At 34.0% G+C, this 20,956-nt stretch overlaps 1 protein-coding gene across 1 annotated transcript in view; it reads right to left on the bottom strand.

Moving 5' to 3' along the window:
• Nucleotides 1-19,648, bottom strand: part of LOC116911249 (cadherin-7-like) — a gene marked incomplete at its 5' end in the record, with an annotated part of 28,103 nt that extends 8,455 nt beyond the window's left edge. Inside the window, 4 exons of the mRNA XM_032915149.1 lie at nucleotides 14,187-14,438; nucleotides 17,804-17,921; nucleotides 18,570-18,691; nucleotides 19,510-19,648. Coding sequence (XP_032771040.1) covers nucleotides 14,187-14,438; nucleotides 17,804-17,921; nucleotides 18,570-18,691; nucleotides 19,510-19,648 — 631 coding nt within the window. The remainder of the gene's footprint in view (nucleotides 1-14,186; nucleotides 14,439-17,803; nucleotides 17,922-18,569; nucleotides 18,692-19,509) is intronic.
• Nucleotides 19,649-20,956: the final 1,308 nt, after the last annotated feature.

Genomic DNA, 20,956 nt, shown 5'->3' with positions numbered 1-20,956 from the left:
TTGAAGTTGGCATCCTAATATCCAATAAAATAAACTTTTAACCCAAAATTTTCAAGCGTGATACGGAAAGACACTTCATACTCATCATAGGGAAAATTCACCAAGAGAAAATTTCAATTATGAACGTCTATGTTCAAAATGCAAGTGTACCCACATTCATTTAAAATAAACTTTATTAAATTTCAAAAAACATATTGTCACCACACAATAATAGTGGGAGAGCTCAACACCCTACTCTGAGTAATGGATAGGTCATTGCAACAGAAACTAAAGCAGAGACACAATGAAACTAATAGAGGTTATGAACTAAATGGATTTAAAAGATATCTAAAGAATATTTCACCATAAAACAGCAAATGCACCTGCTTCTCAGAAGCATGGTACCTTCTCGAAACTGACCACATAATTGGTAACAACCGAAACAGAAAGACTGAAATAATTCCATGCACCCTATCAGATCACCATGGCCTAATGCTATTCTTCAATAACAGCAAAAACAGAATGAAAACATAGACATGGAAACTGAATAACTCTCTATTCAATGATAATGTGGTTAAGGAAAAAGAAAGAAATTAAAGGCTTCCTGAAATTTAATAAAAATGTTGAAACATCATGCCTGAACGTATGGGACACAGTGAAAGCAGTGCTAAGAGGAAAATTCATAGCACTAAGTGCCCTGGCAAATAAACTGGAGAGATTTTACACAAACAACTTAACAGTACACCTCAGAGATCTAGCATAAAATGAAGCAAACACCCCAAGAGGATTGGAAGGCAGGGAATAGTCAAAGTCATGGCCAAAATCAAACGAAAAGAAGCAAAGAGAACAAAAAAAGAATTACTAAAACCAAAACTTGGTTCTTTGAGAGGATCAACAAGGTAGAAAAGCCCTAACCAAACTAACTAAAGGTACCACTGGCAGTATCCAAATTTACAAAAGCAGAAGTGAAGAAGAAGATATAACAACAGAAATGGAGGAAATTAAAAAATCAGATCCTACTACAAAAACTATAATAAAAAAAAAAACCTGGAAACTTTAGAAGTAATGAATAGTTTTCTATTAAGATACCACATACAAAGTTAAATCAAGAGCAGGTATACCATTTAAATAGGTCCATATCCCATAAGGAAAATAAAAGAAGTCATTAAAAACTTCCCACCCTGGAAAAGTCTAGGACCAAAGAGATGTAGTGCAGATTTCTACCAGACCTTCAAAGAAGACCTAGTACCAATATTCCTCAAACTATTCCATAAAATAGAAACAGAAGGAACACTACCTAATTCATTTTTGAAGCCATATTTACTCTGAAACTAAACCACTGAAGGACCCAACCAAAAAAGAGAACTTCAGCCCAACCTTACTTATGAATATTGTTGCAAAAATACTCAATAATTTTTTTGCAAACCAAATCAAAGAATACATAAAAACCATCATTCACCATAAACAAGTAGGCTTCAAATCGGGGATGCAAGGATGGTACAATATATAAAAATCGATTAATGTAATCCACTATATAAATAACCTCAAAGAAAAAATCACATGACCATCTCCTTAGGTGCACAAAAAGCATTTGACAAAATAAAACAAAGCTTCATGTTAAAAGTATTGGAGAGAGCATGAATTCAATATACTTACCTAAACATAATGAAAGCAATTTACTGCAAACCAACAGCCAATATCAAATTAAATGGGGAGATACTTGGAGCAATCACACTAAAATTGGGACAAGACAAAGATGCCCACTCTCCCCATGTCAATGTAATATAGTACTCAATGTGCTAACTAGAATAATAAGACAATAAAGAGAGATCAAGGGAATACAAATTGGCAAAGAAGAATTAAAGGTATTTGCAGATGATATGATAGTATAAATAAGCGACCCTAAATATTCTACTTGAGAACCTCTCCAGCTGATAATCAACTTTAGCAAAGTGCCCAGATATATAATTAACTCAAATAAATCAATAGCCTTCTGCTATACAAATGATCAACAGGCTGAGATGGAAATTATGGAAACACATGCTTTCACGATAACCTCAAATAATATAAAACATCTTGAGGTAACTCTAACCAAACAAGTGAAAGATCTGTATGACAATAGCTTTAAGTCTCTCAAGGAAGAAATCAAAGATCTCAGAAAATGGAGCTATCTCCCATGCTCATGGATTGGCCGAATTAACATAGTAAAACTGGCCATCTTACCAAAGACAATCTACAGATTCAATACAATTCCCAACACAATAAAATCCAAACACAATTTTTCAAAGGCATGGAAAAAGCAATTCTTAAATTCATTTAGAAAGGAGAAAACAAAAAACAAAACAGAATAATGACAAAAATAAAAGAATGGCTGGGGGAATCACCATCCCTGACCTCAAGCTATACTATAGAGCAATAGTAATTAAAAAACTACAGTGTATTGGTTCAGAGACAGACAGGTTGATCTATGTTATAGATTTGAAGACCCACAAATAAAACCACACATTTAAGCACATTTGATCTGTCACAAAAAGGCAAAGAAATATAAAATGGCAAAAGAATAATCTTCAATAAATGACTGTCTGTAGAAAAATGAATATAGACTCATATTTGACACCTTGCACAAAGCCTAAGTTCAAGTGGATCAAGAGCCTCAGCAAAATAAATAGATACACTGAATCTAATATAAGAGAAAGTGGGAAAGAGCCTTGAACTTACTAGCACAGGAGAATTTTCCTAAAAAAAAAAAAAAGGAAAAAAAAAAACCTATGGCTCCTGCTCTAAGATAAAGGATTGATAAATGGGACCTCATGAAACTAGAAAGATTCAGTAAGGGAAAGGATATAGTTAATAAAACAAATCGGCAACCTACACATTGGCAAAAAATCTGTACTAACTCCTCATTCGATAATGGCTAATATCTAAAATATATAAAAATACAAAAAGGTAATGTCCAAAAACTCAATCAACCCAATCAAAAAATAGGGTACTGAACTAAACAGATAATTCCAAACAGAAGAATCTTGAATGTCTGAGAAATACCTAAAGAAATGGTCAGTCCTTAGTAATCAGGGAAATGTCAATCAAAACAACTTTGAGATTCCACCTTACACCAATCAGAATTGCTAAGATCAAAACCTCAGGTGACAGCACCTGTTGGCAAGCATGTGAAAGAAAGAGGAACACTCCTTCATTGTTGGTGGAATTGCAAAATGGTACAACCACGTTGGAAATCAATATGGAGGTTTCTCAAAAAATTGGAAATAGATCTACCTAAAAACCCAACAATACCACTCTTGGGTGTATACCAAAAAGATGAAAAGATGCCCCATCCTATCATAGGGTCATGTGTCCCACTGTGTTCATAGCAACCATGTTTATGATAGCTAGAAGCTGGAAACAGGCCAGATGTACCACAACAAAAGAATTGACACAGAAAATGTAGTTCATTTACTCAATGGAATTCTACTCAGCTATTAAGTTTTGCAGGTGATTGGATGGAACTGGAAAAATATCATCCTGAGTGAAGTAACTCAGACCCTAAATGCCATGCATGGTATGTATTCATTAGTAAGTGGATATTAGCCAAAATTTCAGAATATCTAAAACACAGTCCACATAAGACTAAAAGGTCAAAAAGCTGAAGGTCCGAAGTAAGGGGAGAGGAGACCATAATCTGGTATTGAATGGGGGCAAAGGACTGCAGTCCTGAGGGCCATCAGAAAGAATGGAAGCAAACAACTTTGGCAGGTAGGAGGTGGGAGCAGGGGTGTTCCAGAATGTACCAGAAACCTGGGAGGTGAGAATCTCAGGACTCAAAGAGAGGGACCTTCGATGAAGTGATCTACTGTGGGGAGAGGAAATTTATAAAGCCCACATCCAGCAGAAAGTGAGGGATGAGGTTGCTATCTCACAATCAATACTCTGACAGTATTTCTTCCTGTCTGAAAAAAAATTCAGGGATGAAAATGGAGAAGAGCCTGAGGAAAAGAAGGTCCAGTGATAGGCCCAAAGTGGGATCCACCTTAAGGGGAGGCCCCAAGACCTGACACCATTACTGAGGAGTTGGCTAATCAAAAAAGTGAGCTATCATAACTGCCCTCTGAAAGACCCAACAAGCACCTGAAAGAGTCAGATGCAGATATTTGCACCCAACTAATGGACAGAAGCCTCTGAAACCTGGCATTGAATTAGGAAAATCTGAAAGAAGCTAAGGAAGAAAAAGACCATGTGGGAGGACCAGCAGTCTCAATTAACCAGGAACCCCGAGATCATTGAGACACTGGACCATCAACCAGGCAGCATACACCAGCTGATATGAGGGCCCCAACACATATACAACAAAGGACTGTCAGATATGGGTTCAGTAAGAGAATATGCACCTAATCCTCAAGAGAATGGAGGCCCCAGAGTGTTTAGAAGTCTGGTGTGGTAGAGGGTAGGGGAGTGGGGACATCCTCATGGAGAAAGGGATTTGAGAAGGGGTATGGCATGGGAAACAGTCAGAGGATGGACTGGGAGGGGAATAAAATCTGGAGTGTAGAAAGTATAAATAAAATAAAAGTCATATAAAGTAAATAATTATTAAAAATAAAAAATAAAAAATTTCTTATTCTATCTCTCCCATTCTACCATTGCTTTCTTTCATTTTTCTCCCTCACTTTCCCTTGATGAGTCTAATGCACTCATGGTGATAACCTTCCCATCCAAATATCCTTTCTGGTTTTCTGGATGAACAGACCCTATTGTATTATGATTGTTGACATGTTCATTAAAATGAAAAGCAGAAACAACACAGAACATAATAAAACAAGTAGAATTTTTAGCAATTATCTTTTATTATTTTATCACGACCTCTCTTTTTATAGTTTGTGTTCACCTTACTTTCATTCACACTATTCAAAAATTATGGATTTAATATAATTGCACTTCATGCCGTATCCTGCTATTTTTGTTTTTAAATAGGAAAATACTTAGGTCAGAAACATCCAGTTCGTCCTTGATTCTAACATCAATTACTTCCTTCTTTTCAATACATGTATATCTTTTACTTTAATCAACCGTACACTACATGAACTTTATTATAGTTCATGTGAATATATCTCACATCCCTCCACTAAGTCGAATGCCCTGATCTGCTAGGTCTCTTCTACTTTGGAATCCAGAGGTTGCATTGACTAAACGGGTAGTACTAGGTATAATTTACTTTCATCTACCTCCATTTTCTCAAATACAAAATACTTATAAGAGTCCTGTTGTTGTATAAGCACTAACTTTTAGTAATTTGTGAAGATTGGGTGGATTTGTATTTATGAAGTATATATAGTAAACATTACCTGTTTTTATTAAATATTAATATTCATACATGACTGTAAAGTCTTAATCATCGCTGTGCCTATTTCTTCGGTTATTGCATCCAAATTTGAAGTATCCAAAATACCCAAGCTAGTATTCAAAAATAAGTATAAAATCTATATATATTCACATGAGTAGAATGATAAGAATAATTGCCAAAAACATACTTAATGAATCTGATATTAATTGTGGTGTATGATGAATACTTATTTACTGGTGATATACTGATTGTGTTCATATGTAGCAAAGTTTATAAATACCTAAATATGGTTAAATATTATTTATGGATTCACTAAAAATAATTTTGTCACCTATGTGCTTTATGGCAGGTTTTAATAATATACTACTAGATAAAGGAAAAGGTATATGAGAGTGAGGCAAGAGTAATGTAGAGAAGGGGAAAGAGTAACTGATAGATGTATATAAATAATGGAAATTTTTAAGTAGATATTATGATATAGAGGATGGTAAATATGAGAACATTCCCTAGAAAAGAAATCACAAATCTACAGCAAAATATATTGTGTGAACCTGAAAGAATATATGAAATATTTTCAGGAAAATTGTTATAATTTTAAAAACAGTGGAAACAAAGTTTCCAACAACAATTGCTACATGATGATGAAAAATCACACAGGTTGGTACCTTTCCAATAGTGAGCCTGTGGAAGAATATGTCTTGCTTTTAGACCTATAAAAGACATTTTGACTTTCTTTAAGCATATTTGTTTCTACTAAGTTTTTTTTTCAAGAGCATACATATAACATGGACCACAGGGAGACAAATAAACCTATTAAAAATGGGGTTCAGAGATAAACAAAGAATTCACAGCTGAGGAATGCCGAATGGCTGAGAAACAACTAAAGGAATGTTCAACATCTTTAGTCATAAGGGAAGTGCAAATCAAAACAACCCTGATATTTCACCTCACACCAGTGAGAATGGCTAAGACCAAAAACTCAGGTGACAGCAAATGCTGGAGAGGATGTGGAGAAAGAGGAACATTCCTCCATTGTTGGTGGGATTGCAGACTGGTACAACCAACCATCCTGGAAATTAGTCTGGCGGTTCCTCAGAAAATTGGACATTGAACTACCTGAGGACCCAGCTATACCTCTCTTGGGCATATACCCAAAAGATGCCCCAACATATAACAAAGACACATGCTCCACTATGTTCTTAGCAGCCTTATTTATAATAGCCAGAAGATGGAAAGAACCCAGATGCCCTTCAACAGAGGAATGGATACAGAAAATGTGGTATATCTACACAATGGAATATTACTCAGATATCAAAAACAATGACTTTATGAAATTCATAGGCAAATGGATGGAACTGGAAAATATCATCCTGAGTGAGGTAACCCATTCACAGAAAAACACACATGGTATGCACTCATTGATAAGTGGCTATTAGCCCAAATACTTGAATTACCCTAGATGCACAGAACACATGAATCTTAAGAAAGATGACCAAAATGTGAATGCTTCAACCCTTCTTTAAAAGGGGGACAAGAATACCCTTGGCAGGGAATAGGGAGGCAAAGTTTAAAACAGAGGCAGAAGGAACACCCATTCAGAGCCTGCCCCACATGTGGCCCATACATATACAGCCACCCAATTAGACAAGATGGATGAAGCAAAGAAGTGCAGGCCAACAGGAACCAGATGTAGATCTCTCCTGAGAGACACAGCCAGAATACAGCAAATACATAGGCGAATGCCAGCAGCAATCTACTGAACTGAGAACGGGACCCCCGTTGAAGGAATCAGAGAAAGGACTGGAAGAGCTTGAAGGGGCTCGCCACCCCATATGAACAACAATGCCAAGCAACCAGAGCTTCCAGGGCTAAGCCACTACCTAAAGACTATGCATGGACTAACCCTGGGCTCCAACCTCATAGATAGCAATGAATAGTCTAGTAAGAGCACCAGTGGAAGGAAGCCCTTGGTCCTGCCAAGACTGAACCCCAGTGAACATGATTGTTGGGGGACGGTGGTAATGGGGGAGGATGGGAGGAAGCCAAAATAGAAGGGAAGGGGAAGGTTTAGGGGGATGTTGGCCCGGAAACCGGGAAGGGGAATAACAATTGAAATGTAAATAAGAAATACTCAAGTTAATAAAGATAAAAAAAAAGTAAATTTTCAGACAAGCACAAGGATACTTCTATTGATCAAAAAGAGAGTGCCATCTAAGACAATACCTAAGGGACACGTGTACAAAGAGAAAACAAAATTTTCAGTTTGGCTCTATTGACTGTAAAATACAATTACACACACATACTCTCAGAAACAAAAAGGCAACAATTTAGCTAGCATTTTAAGTCCACTTGGCACATCTTTTAAAATGAATTATTTATAGTTTATATATAGCTCAAGTGAGTCATTGTGGTAAATATAAAGCAAGTATAATATTTTAAACTGATGACAATTTATCTGTCTTGTCTTCTGGGATATGATCTTATGTAGTAGTGATAAAATTCTGATATTTTTCTTTAACACACACACACATACACACACACAAACACACACACTCTCACACACACACACACAGACACACAATACTATTAACCTGAAGACAATATGAAATTTTACCCACACCATATATATTTTTAATTGAGATAAATTAATTGTAAAAATACCTTCAAATTTTGAACATTAGGAGAAAGAAGAAAATTATATTCCAAAATATATATTGCTTATGAATAATGATGAAAAAATTAAATGTTATTTTCTGTAACTGAGTGCATTCAATTTACTAGATTATTCAGCAGGAGAATATGGAATTCATTTGTCTTTTAGATAATCGATTCATGAGGTATTTTATATAATGGCAAAATAATATTTACCTCTTGCCTTGAATGCAGGACTTCATTAGACTCTTCTAATGAAGAGAATGAAACAGAAGAAAATAAAATAATAAATTTAAACATAAGTAATGGATAGAGGATGGATGCTCTAAAACTACCATATCCCCAATATTAAGTGGGCCCATGATAAGAGCACATAAATTGGGTTCAGAAACCTACAGAGAGTGTCTATTATACAAAATAAAAGAATCTTCTTAGATATTCTGGGTAGCAGTACTCTAGGCAAGTTGGTACATATAAGGCAAGAAAAACAAGCGTACAAAAAGCTATGTGTACAAAATCAGCCTCAGCACCAAGAGAATAAATTAATAAGGTAAAGAATGAATAAATTAAAATTATGTAAGGTTAGAAGATGGAACAGAGAGAAGACTGACTTGGAAAAATTAAAACGAGTGTAAATCAAGAGAAGAGGCAGGATTTAGGAGTATAGTTCAAGATTTCAGCTATTCAGGAAAACATGGTACATGCTTTACATCAGATGTTAATTATACCAACTAAAGATTTCCAAATGACATGCAAAAATTAGATAATTATTATCATGTCTCAAGACATAGAGATGTTTAATTACACCTGAATTTAATTCTTCTTTACTGAAAATTAGTGTCTCAGGGCACTTTTAATTTAATATGATCATTATAATGATTTAATTTGAAACTGAGTTAAGACAGAGAAAAAGTGTTCAAAGTATAATGAATAGTTTATACACAAGTAGAACATGTGTGCTATATTCTGTACCAAAATAAATTCATATGTAAAATTGAAAATGTGAAAATTAACTGGAGTACACCATAAATTAGACTCCCTGAGGTAACTAAACATCTAGAAACTCATCATGTGAATCACAGTAGATCCTTCATCTCTTATTGTGGAAGGTTCCAGGTTTGAGATACTTAGAAGTATTAAGCCACTTCCCAGTGGCATCTTTGTATTTCATATTGGAAACACATTTGGAAAACTAGATTTTCAGGACTTTTTATAGAATACCTCTTTCCTTCTCTCTGCTGCTTCTGTTTGGTTTCTGAGTGTGACCGAAAGTGACCCTATGGCTTTACACATAATCTTTTGTTTGTTCTGAGAAAAGAGACGTACAGCAATAATAGTTGCCTAGGAAACAGTTTATGAGAATTTACTTGCATAACTCTAAAACGTAGCAAAGTACTTGGGTTAATGTCAAGCTCATTGCATTAGCTTTAGAAAGTAATCTATTTCTCCTTCATTATGTTTTATGTTTCCTTTAAGTAGGAACACATTTGCTTTCATGAATGAGCAACTGAAACCCTGCCCATTATCTCAAAGACAACATGGGAAGTCTAGTCCATTGTGAAAAATCAGGAGAAATAGTATGTTTTGTACACTCCTTTCCTGATGTTATCATTATTTCCAGTCACTTGGTGTACATATTTGCATAATAGTTAAAAATTGTCTTCACTTATAAAAACAAGAAAACATTTTCACATCAAACAAAAAATCACAAACAGCCTCAACAAAGAAGCATAAGCATATTCATATTTGGAAGGTCCCTGATGCAAAATGAAGAGACACATGACAGTTGAAAGTCAAGCTTCTTCTATAGACATGGTGGAAGAGTAAGAATTATTGGAGGTGAATGACGAGTTTGTAGAAAAACCTTATTAAGTCAAGGATTATGGAACTGTGGCACTCTAATCAAAAAGCAAAGAGTAGGAAAGGGAACAAGAGCACTTCAATTACTTGGAATTATGCTCCAAGTAGGGAAACAAATAGAAACTAATTCCAAAAATGTACAGAACTTTCAGGGAGAAGAAATAACATCCCTGGGCAGAACAAGATAATCCAGCTGTGGTAGTCTGAAAATACTTGTGCATCTGTTAATGAGGAGAACTATTTTAAGCCAAAGCAGCTGAAATCCTTCCTCTGAATTTCTTAAAAGGTCTACCTCAGTAATAATTGAAAGTGTCAGTTGTACACTTTGTTCTTTCCTTAAAGTGTTTTCACACTGGTAGAAAATCATGTGCATTTATTAAATATGAAGTAAACTGTAATAATACAGAGGATTAAATTAGTATTGTGGTTAGTTATGGGTCATAGTTTTTATTCGGGTATTAGACCACTAAAATGTTTTCCCCATATTGATTAAAACTTTTCCATATGAAAAATATTTAAGGTGATGTTTTTTTATTTCAAAAGATTTGAAGCTACAAGTTCTGGTTCCTCTCAAGATATTTTCAGTCAGTCTTAATAAAAGAAACATCATACTTAGAGTTCTGGTTTATTGCTTTTACTTAGAGTATTCAGGTTTAAATATTTTTTAGACCGAGGTGAGGGTAAGCCAAGAAATCATTCACACGTTTAGAAATATAGAAATGGAGGTGAAGTTTTGGTTTTTGTTGTTTTTGTTGTTTTGTTTTGTTTTGTTTGTTTTGTTTTTAAAGGTAGGATCTCATGTAGCTCAGTCAGCCTCCATCTTACTTTGTAGACAAGGATGACTTTAAACTGTAAATTCTCCTTCTTCTATCGCCCAGCAGTTTAGAATACAGCTTTATAGTTTAACTAAATACATGACGCTTAAAGTTATTTTACTTGTTTCGAATTTTTCTTTCAGTATGAAAATGTTCTGCTTTGACTAATTTTTTGGTATAACTGTGGAAACTTTAAAAAAAATAAATAAAATACAGTGTACAAAACTTTAGTCTAGAGAGAGAATTGACTTTTATAAGTCTCAAGTGACATGCCTGAAACTGACAGAAAGATTCTTTCATTAACCATCTCCTGAGTCAACACATGTACACACATGCCACATACACATACCACACACCAGTCACAAACACCCTCTAAACAGCCCATACCATAAACATACATACCACACAGACACAGACACATACCATACAGAACAAACACATAGATATACATGCGGGCGCACAAACACACACAGACACACACACACACACACACACACACACACATACCACATGCACACATATGACACAGCACAAATACTATTCTGGGGATTATTGTCTATATGCAGGTAAAAGCAGGCATGTTATTGGTCAGTGAAAAAGTAAGGCAGGCACAGAGATTTGAAAAGAGGAGAGAAAGAGGGAAAAAAATGAGATGAGACAAAATGGAAGCAGAAAAGGATGATCCAGATCTGTGTGGCCTTAAAGGGCCACAGGTAGTTATGAATATGTCATAAGGGATGGATTCTTATAGGACATTTTGTCTTATCTTGGTGGTTAGTTTACATCACTATTAATTGGTTTAGAGTTTATTGTGTGAACATTTTGTGGAGTGAATTTAAGATATAAATCTGACTGATAAATTACAAACATATTGTGTTTTGATTTTTAACAGATTATTGGTAGTTATGGCTATAACAATAGAGGACGGTTGTTGGGACTGTGAACAGAGATCCCAGCAGAGAGTAGCAAAGGATGGCTGCTACTGGTGTCAGAGAACAGGAGGTGACAATGTGCGGCCAGCCATGGTGACTAGATTGCTGTAGAGCATGGAGACTAATTGGCAGCAGCTTGGGATGGAAATTGGAAACTGAGATAGTCGGGTTGAGACACGTTGTTGATAAAGATGAAAATATCACAGAGATGCCATGTGGCAGCACTAATGGGATGGTGTATTTTTTATTAACATTTGCCTCTATATCATGCCACATGGAGAGAGAAAAAGACAGATATTTGATAGATAAATGACAGATAGATGGATGAATGGTTGCATGGATGGATGGATGGATAGATTAGATAGATGATGGATGGATGGATGGATGGATGGATGGATGGATGGATGGATGGATGGAAGTATAGATTGCTAGATACAACCAACAATGATACTTATTTTTTTTAATTTTTTTAACAATGATACTTATAAAAACTTTTTACTTTCAATAACACTTTGATGATTATAAACTATAAAAGAATCAAACAATCTTGATTACAAAAAACTAATTGTCACGCAAGGCATTCTTCTAAATTAACGGTGAAACAGGCTTTATTTAGATAGTCTTTTAAAATATAAAAGTTACATCACTATCAATGATAAGTAAATTTAAGATAATACATTCAGTTGTATATTGTTCCTGGAAGTATGGTATAATGGATTGTGTGTTTATGTGTGTGTGTGTGTGCGTGTGTGTGTGTGTGTGTGTGTGTGTGTGTGTGCATACATGTGTGTGATAAATTGTTAAAGTTTAAAAGTTTACCTTCTGTCTCTCCTCTCCCTTTTCTATGAATTTGTTTCTTTAAACTGTTCATTGTCTTTCAAGATATAATGGCTTTATATCCTATGTGGTTTATTCTGCTTTTATAAAAGAAACATACAATTTTCATATTCATATTTAGGCTTTAGAATCACAGCAGATCAATAAACACTTATTTAAGATACTTTCATTTTAAAATATTTACTCTTCATCTTTATAGTCTATCACATTTTAACTGTGAATTAGTTACCTGTCCTTTACAATGAAGTTCAGAAAGTTTCTGACACCTCTTTACAGTTCTTCAGAAATAATCGTTTATTTTCTTCTATACTTACTTGTATAATTGAAGTTATTAAAGACAATAACTTCCATTTTATGAGACTGTTTACATTGTATTGGCACTTAAGTCTTAGATTGGTTAATACAGTGAGGTCTTTTCTTCCATCAAAAACACTTAAAAGACAAATTGAATGTCTCTATGTAGTAGTTATTCAGTTCTGTACATGAATTATCTAATTGAATTCTCACTTCTTACCAAACAAGGCTAGCAATATAAGCTCACATTTGAGACTATGAAGCTATCTTACAGAGAAACTAGTATCCTCCTTGTGAAGAACTAAAGTACAATAAAGGTAAAGACTAGGAAACAGCTACACAAATTTATCTCAAACAGCATGCCATGCTGACTTCCATCTCAAATGCTACTTTTATAAACATATATTGTATATAGATTTACTAATTTCTTTAAAATTCAAGAAAACACAGCGTATAGACACAAGTGCAAACTTAAGTGCTTGCAATCCTTGTAGGAATTTGTACTGTGAAGGAGAATGTTAACTTAGAATAAACACATTAATTATTCAATGGCCATTTTGAATGGCTCCCAATATTAAAAAAGATGGTGCATTATCTCCTATGCAATTTTAATTCTAATACGATCTGTGTATTTAATTCATCCAAATAATAAATTAGTCTTAGAAAAATTAAATTAGATATGACAATAATTTACAAAAACTATGTCTATGTTGCCACAACCTCAGTTTCTTTTTTTAAATTTCATTTTTTTTTTGGGTATTTTATGTATTTACATTTCAAATGTTATCCACTTTCTCTCCCTCTCCTATACTCCCTCCTTTTGCTCCTATAAGGATGCTCACACTCCCACCCACTCACTTTCATGTCAACATCCTAATATTCATAGGACCAAGGGCTTTTTCTCCTAATGATGATAAACTATGCCATCCTCTGCTACGTATGCAGTTGGAGTCATGGGTCCCTCCATGTGTACTCCCTGGTTGGTAATTTAGTCCCTGGGAGCTCTGGGCGGGGTGGGGAATCTGGTTGGTTGATATTGTTGTTCTTCAGTTTCTTAAAAAAGCAAGATAAGTTAAGAAACCTACTGTATATATTTTTTGAAAATTATGTCCACTGTAAAATAATTTATCAAATAAATATACTATCTATCAAAGCAATATATAAAAAGTATTCTTTCTAATCTAAAGACTCTAAAGAAAGAAACTTTTAGGGTGAATTTAAAACTAAATTATTGAAAAGCATTCACAGTAAGTTCAGATAATTTATCTTATGCTGCTTTTTGAAAGTGAAGCACCCATTCTTTTATTATATGTTGTTCTTTTAAGCACACTGATAGATTGAAAAATGAGTAGTGTGCCTTCTGGTAAATTATTTACATAGCCTTGAAAAGATACTCAAAACAAATAAAAATGAGAGAAGAAACCATGGTGTTTAGATGTTTTGGGTTTTTCCTACAAAGCAAGAACAGAAACCAGTACCTACCCAACAGTGTCAGGACACAGGCCAGTATGGCGATCAGGGCCCCAGTACTGAGGCCAGCGGGTAGAACATAGGCCTCTGCATTGCAGGTCTGCGCTATGCCATCAGCATCACAGTCGCAGACACGGATGGTAAGTGTGTTCGTACTGCTTAGTGAAGGAGATCCGTTGTCCACGATGAAAATCGGCAGATAATAAACTGACTGTTCCTGTCTGCGGAAGCCATTTCTCCTGGTTAGTATTGAGGCTGTATTGTCTAGGATGAAGAACAAAAATGTATAACAAAGCTTCTGTTTACAAACAGAAGTATGTTTACAAACTTGAAGTTATGCTTTTCACTTTTCTTCTAAATGGCAAAACATATGTGGCATAAGATTTTTTGAAATATCCTCAATAAATTTATTTGCACAGAAAGACAGATTTCCTATGTAATTCATAGTAATGATTACGGTATTTCCGTCCCTCAACAGGTAGCCAACTCAACAAAACAAAACTATGGTTATGATGTAAAACTGAATGCTTTATTAAATGGAATCTTTATACATAATTTCCTTTAAAGTTTTACGTATCTAAAATTTCAAATCATATTTATAGAAATCTGATAAAGATTTAAATTAATAGATATTCCTTTTTAGCATCATTTCCAATCCATCACTTATTTAAAAGTTTCCAGATCAAAAAGGTAATAAAATTTACCATAAAATAAAAAAGATTTTATTTAAATTGCTATGCAGTCAACTATCACTGAACTAGGGCATATATTCTGAGAAAGGACACACGCGACTTCTTTATGTTCTTATCATGATTTACTGATATAAACTAAGATATTTATGATTTTATTAGGAAATACAATCTTATGTGTCTTCCATCATAGGCATGGTCTATTAATGTCTGAAAAAAGGAGGGCAATATTAAATAGAAATATTCAAAAACATAATTATTGAAATAATTTTACATATGTTATTCATAATTTCTCATGCAGCATGTTTATGAGTGTTTTATTAATAGCACAGATATTAATTTATATTCATTATTATGTTTATTTAAAATGGTTATAGTAGCTATGAATATCTGAAAGGCAATCAATACATTTACATAACTGCAATTTATAATATAGAAATTAATTTAATTTTGGGGTACTTCTTTGTGTCATTTCTCTCAACTAATATGAATTTATAGGATCTTAAAATGTATACTAACTAGTAAAACAGAAACACAAAAAAAATCAGTCATACTATTATCCTGTATGCAAATATACCTTATATTTGATAATACTTCATAAATAGTTGAAAATTGCTTGTTTAATATTAGCACAAAGAATTCAGTAATATCTTAAACAAAACAAGTTGATATAATTTATGTTTCAAGCATCTCAAAACAATATGCTAATGTTCAAATGCAGTAAAAACCCTTAATTATAGATTAGACAAATTATAAATATTTCAATATCATTTTGTATTTAGTGTATTTTCACACATGCGATTTTGAAATGTTTTTCAAAATTAATTCATTAAAATATTTAATAGTAATATATAAATTAAATTTGTAAGGCACATTAGCTGAATAAGCATGGAATTCTTTAGGGATATCTTTTATGTTAACATACACTTAATATACAGGCTAGTGGTTTACTTTTCAAAAATGTTAATACTATCTATGAATTATTAACAATGTTTCATAAAATTGTTTATTGATAGTCTGACATTGATCACATAAAAATCATTCATAGAAAGATATAGAGGCATATACATTGACACAAAACATACAGATGCAAAAACGCACACACACGCACACACACGCACACACACACACGCACACACACACACACACACACACAAACACACATAGAGCCTTGAGAAGCATGGTCCAAATGCTCAGCATGTGGAAGAAGGACTCCATGATTAAGAAACAGCTTGTAGAGTGCTCTGTATTTACTTGCCTAATGTGGAAGCAAACACTAATACTTTTAAATTATTCCATTGATACCCTTTATGATACAGTCTTGGAAACGTTGGGCTTGCTGAATGTGATACAGGGATATTTCACATGTATAACTTATGGATGCCCTATAAATCCAGACATTTTCTTGCACATACTCTACAGCAATCTTGATGCTATAGGACTGTGTCACTTGAGGGATATATTCACCATTTTCTTGTGAAGGTCATATATTCCCTTATCTGCATCTGTGTTAGATGACTTCAAAGACTGAGTGAACCTTTGCAACAATGATTAAGTCAGAGAGTTTGGGATTACTCACCAAGAGAATAATCTCTCCTTTATATTACTAAAGGGACATTGGAGTATTCTCATTAGGTGGAAAATAGGATCAGGAAAAAAATATTAATTTCAGATAGAATTTTTTGGCCAAAATCAGTTTTTGCCCTAAAGTTATATCTTCATGCAAAATATTTCCTAAATTCCTTCTGAAAGCAGGTCTGTTCCGGTAAGTTACCTGGACTCTTTATTTTATAACTAAACCTGATTTACACAAAACCCTTTATAAAATATGAGTAAGTTCAAATGCTTTCTTAAGAATGTCTGAGGGGTTGGGGATTTAGCTCAGTGGTAGAGCGCTTGCCAAGGAAGCGCAAGGCCCTGGGTTCGGTCCCCAGCTCCGAAAAAAAGAACCAAAAAAAAAAAAAAGAATGTGTGATAATTATTAATGAATATTAAGCAAAACAGCAATCTGCCTATAGGTACTTGTAAAGTGTCACTACAATAACACTTATCTTTGGTACGCACAGCTAACTTTCAAGCAAGGAAATTAAGTTTGACATAAAAGAGATTACTTTTTATTATTTAATAGTTTATTTTTGTTAGTTAATATAAAAGTTCTTATGAAATGGTTTAATGATAATATGAAATAATGCAAAAGTGCAATTCCATTTGAGATGACATAAGCATAGTAACTTACACGCTGCCCATGAACTTTTCTGAAGATGAGTATTCCCCCTTGTTTACTATGCAAATCAAGGAGTTTTCAGAGTTTCTGGCTAGAGTGGTGATCAATTTATATATGTTTTAATGAATTATTACTGCAGTAAATAGAAAAGTATGCACAATCATACGGAATACATCCTTCACGTAAATTGATGTATATGGTGTCAATATCCTTCAAATTCGTTATCCAAATTTACTTCTTCATCCTCCTCCTCCTCATTATTTTTATTATTGTTATTGTTATTATTTTACATGTAATATTTACATTTTCATGGAAAAATACAATAATTTTTGCCATTGTTAAGAACATTATGTGATTTTAATTTTAAATGTAAAGAATCCAAGCATTTTCTGAGGTCTCAAGTAGTGTCTACATAGTACAGTCCTATTACTTAATAAGGACCTTAACTGGCCTTCAAAGTATGATATCATTTGGATAACCAGCATGGTACATAAACGAGGAGGCAAATATCTAGGAGACATCCAAGAGATATAGACCTAAGGTTTCTCATTTGACTCTATGCTCTAACAGCTTTTCCATAATAGCCAATCCATGGATAAGAATGGCTGTCTTTTAATTAATTTCCTTGCTCTTCTTTTATCCTATAAAAAGCATCTCAAAATGAAATACTGGACTTGCTTAGGAGCCAATGTTTGCATTGACATAACGAGGCTTACCTTTGTTATCTTTCAATGAGAAGTTAAGGTTATTTGTCATATCTGTTGTTAAGCTGAAGTAAAACTGGTGTCCATTAGATGGCTCGTCTTTATCTATTGCACTGATTTTCTGGATAACCTAGGTAGAGAGAATGTAAACAAGGAAGGTATACTAGTGCACTCTGCTGAGTTTTCTACAGCAGGACACTGTAATTTTACACTTTATCACAAATGTTATCTTTCTGAATGAGTTCAGGAAACAGATCAAATCTACAAACTTGAAATCATTCTAAAATGTGCCTGAGAAAACAAATCATGTTCTTTTCAAAGCACATGTTTGAAGTTGAATTTGTAAATCTCAAAACCAAGCTGTAACAATTGATTAGACATCCCTATAACCATCTAAAGACTCTAAGGAATAGAGACAGGCAAGCCAAGCCACTGTGAAATGCACTTAATTCTCCGCAACTTGATGTATGTAAACGCAGTTGTATAATATAATGTAGGAAATAGACCAATGAAGTTTAATGCATTTTATTCCTCCTTAAAGGAATCTAGGCTTTTAAGTACATATTAGGGCTTCTTTACAGTGTTTACCTTCTCTTCCTGAGGAATTTCGTAGCCCAATTAAATAAGAATTTGAAAGTTCCTTTCATATTAGCTTGTGCAACATATCAAAGTGATAATTTTGCTGAAACAAGCAGATCGTGAGTTATCTTAAAACTGGAAGTTTCCAAGGCACCACGGTGGAATGCGTTTGTTTTAAAGAAACTGCAAAGCGTCTCACCTGCCCTGGCTGAGCATTTTCACAGACAGTGGTTTCATAGTCCATGGCAAACTCTGGAGCATTGTCATTAATATCCAGTATAGTGATGGCCACATAGCCTCTCCCCACCTGGGATGGATTCTCTGACAGATAGGAAAATATTTTGTAATCAACTCTGATAAAATATTCATCATACATGGCTATTTTATTCAAGGAACATGAAAAACAAGCAAAAAATTGAAAAATTTCCATCTTTAAAGTAAAATCTCAAAAACTGGTTTCACAGTACAATACTATTTAAACATAATTGCAGTTAAGCTCACCCACATAAACTCATTAATGTATATGTGTATGTATTCAAACATACATTGTATATGGTTGTACATATGTATAGTTTTGAAGTATCTATATTTATATGTTTCTCATGATTATGTATATGTATGTAAACATGGGGACAATCCCTGATGGGAAATGTGCTGAATCAGGAATAGTGAACTATGTAATTCACATTAATGGTGCCATAGCCCATATTTATTTTAGCATAAGCATATTATATACATGTGTTTTCTTTGACTATTTAATAGTATCTGGTCATATTGTCTCTTCAGTTATTTTATTCACAGACTAAAATTAGCTCAATATCACAACTTTGATATACATGTGTACTGGTAGAGACCAATTCAGCAACCTCCTATCAAGATAAAGACAATATGTATGATATAAACAGACTGCAGTCTTCAGAAGTCTTCAGAAGTTTTCTCTTTTGTATAATCCATGTAAGTTTCAGCACAAAGAAACAAGAAATTTATATGTACTTTATATCTTAGTGATTTAGGACGTGCTAGGTTTGTTCAATTTAGTCAGGCAACTATTAAAGGTTAAATTGACTTCACCATATAAGTACCCATTCTCTATTCCCACCTTGCTCCATCCTAAATTCATTTTAAACCTTTTGACTTACGGCTCTCCATTGCGAGGACTGTAATGTTATGAACAGGATTTGTCTCTCGATCCAATGATTTGGCAGTAGTAATAATTCCACTGTTGGCATCGATATTGAAATATCTCTCCAGGTCTGTGTTTCTGTCAATTGAGTATCTAGGTGAAAATTTAAAGAAAATATTTTACATTCATGTTTACTTAGAATCTTTTAAAAATATTTTTCAATGATTTCTTAGGTGATTATCAAGTCCTGCTAACTAATTCCAGTAACATATGTCATGTTTGGATCTTTTTCTGTGTAGCTGTAGGTCTACAACTTGTGTATCTCTTTCTTCATCTATCAAATGTTTTGAAATGAGCATCATAAAATACATTTATTCTTCAGCATGGCATTGAATATTCCATTATACCTCTTCAAAAATTGATGTCATTATTTACAATTGACACTAGCACCAATCCTGGATATGTATCCCTGTAAAATTAAACATATCTGGGTACCTTTTGATTTTATGGTCCTATCATATTTTCTTTTGACAACATCATCCCAATATTAACTCATGTCTTATGACTGGAATCATCACTTAGAAGTATTAATTTGCTTTTCAAAGACATGAAAGAAAGTTGTACAGCTAAAACTGAATGCTATTTTATGCTATAAATTCCATCCTTTTCATCCACAGAATATCTACAGTGAGAACATTTGAGAATAATCGTGGTACACTAGTATTCTCAGGCCATGTTAATATTCCATCAAAATTGCCATCTTTACATCCCACTGTAGTCTTCATAAATAAATTGGAAAGTAGTTCTAATTTCATAACAAATAATTCAGCACAAAAACAACAAATAAAACCTTAACAAGTAGCATTACAAATATAGAAGTCAATGTTAGCAGCCAACCACTGAACTGAGAACAGGGTCCCCACTGGAGGATTTAGAGAAAGGATTGAAGGAGCTGAAGGAGCTTGCAACCCAATAAAACAACAATACCAAACAATCAGAGCTTCTAGGGAATTAACCACTACCCAAAGACTACACATGGTCAGACCCATGGCTCCTGCTGTATATGGAGCAGAGGATGGCCTTCTTGGGCACCAGAGTGAGGAGAAGGCCTTAGTACTGCCAAAGATGGACCACCACTGTAGAAGAATGTCAGGACAGGGAGGTGGGAAAGGGTGAGTGGTTGGGGAGGGGGAACAGCCTCATAGAAGAAGGGGGAGGGGATGGGTTAGGGTGATTATGGACAAGAAACCAGGAAAGGGGATAACATTTGAAATGTAAATAAAAAATCCAATAAAAATAAACTTAACAAGTGCATACATTTTAGGCATGGCCAATAATGACTAAATTGCATATGTGTTGAACCTTTAAAACAATTTTTTAACTCTTTGTCTCACATAATCTTTTTCTCTACCTTAACTCAGTCATCAATCCTTATAAACATATTCTTAGCTTTCATAGCACAC

The sequence above is a fragment of the Rattus rattus genome, chromosome 10 (genome assembly GCF_011064425.1).
Source record: "Rattus rattus isolate New Zealand chromosome 10, Rrattus_CSIRO_v1, whole genome shotgun sequence".
In the NCBI taxonomy this organism is placed as follows: Eukaryota; Metazoa; Chordata; class Mammalia; order Rodentia; family Muridae; genus Rattus; species Rattus rattus.
Note: the sequence above shows the minus strand (reverse complement) of the source record. Positions and strands in the feature narration are given on the sequence as shown.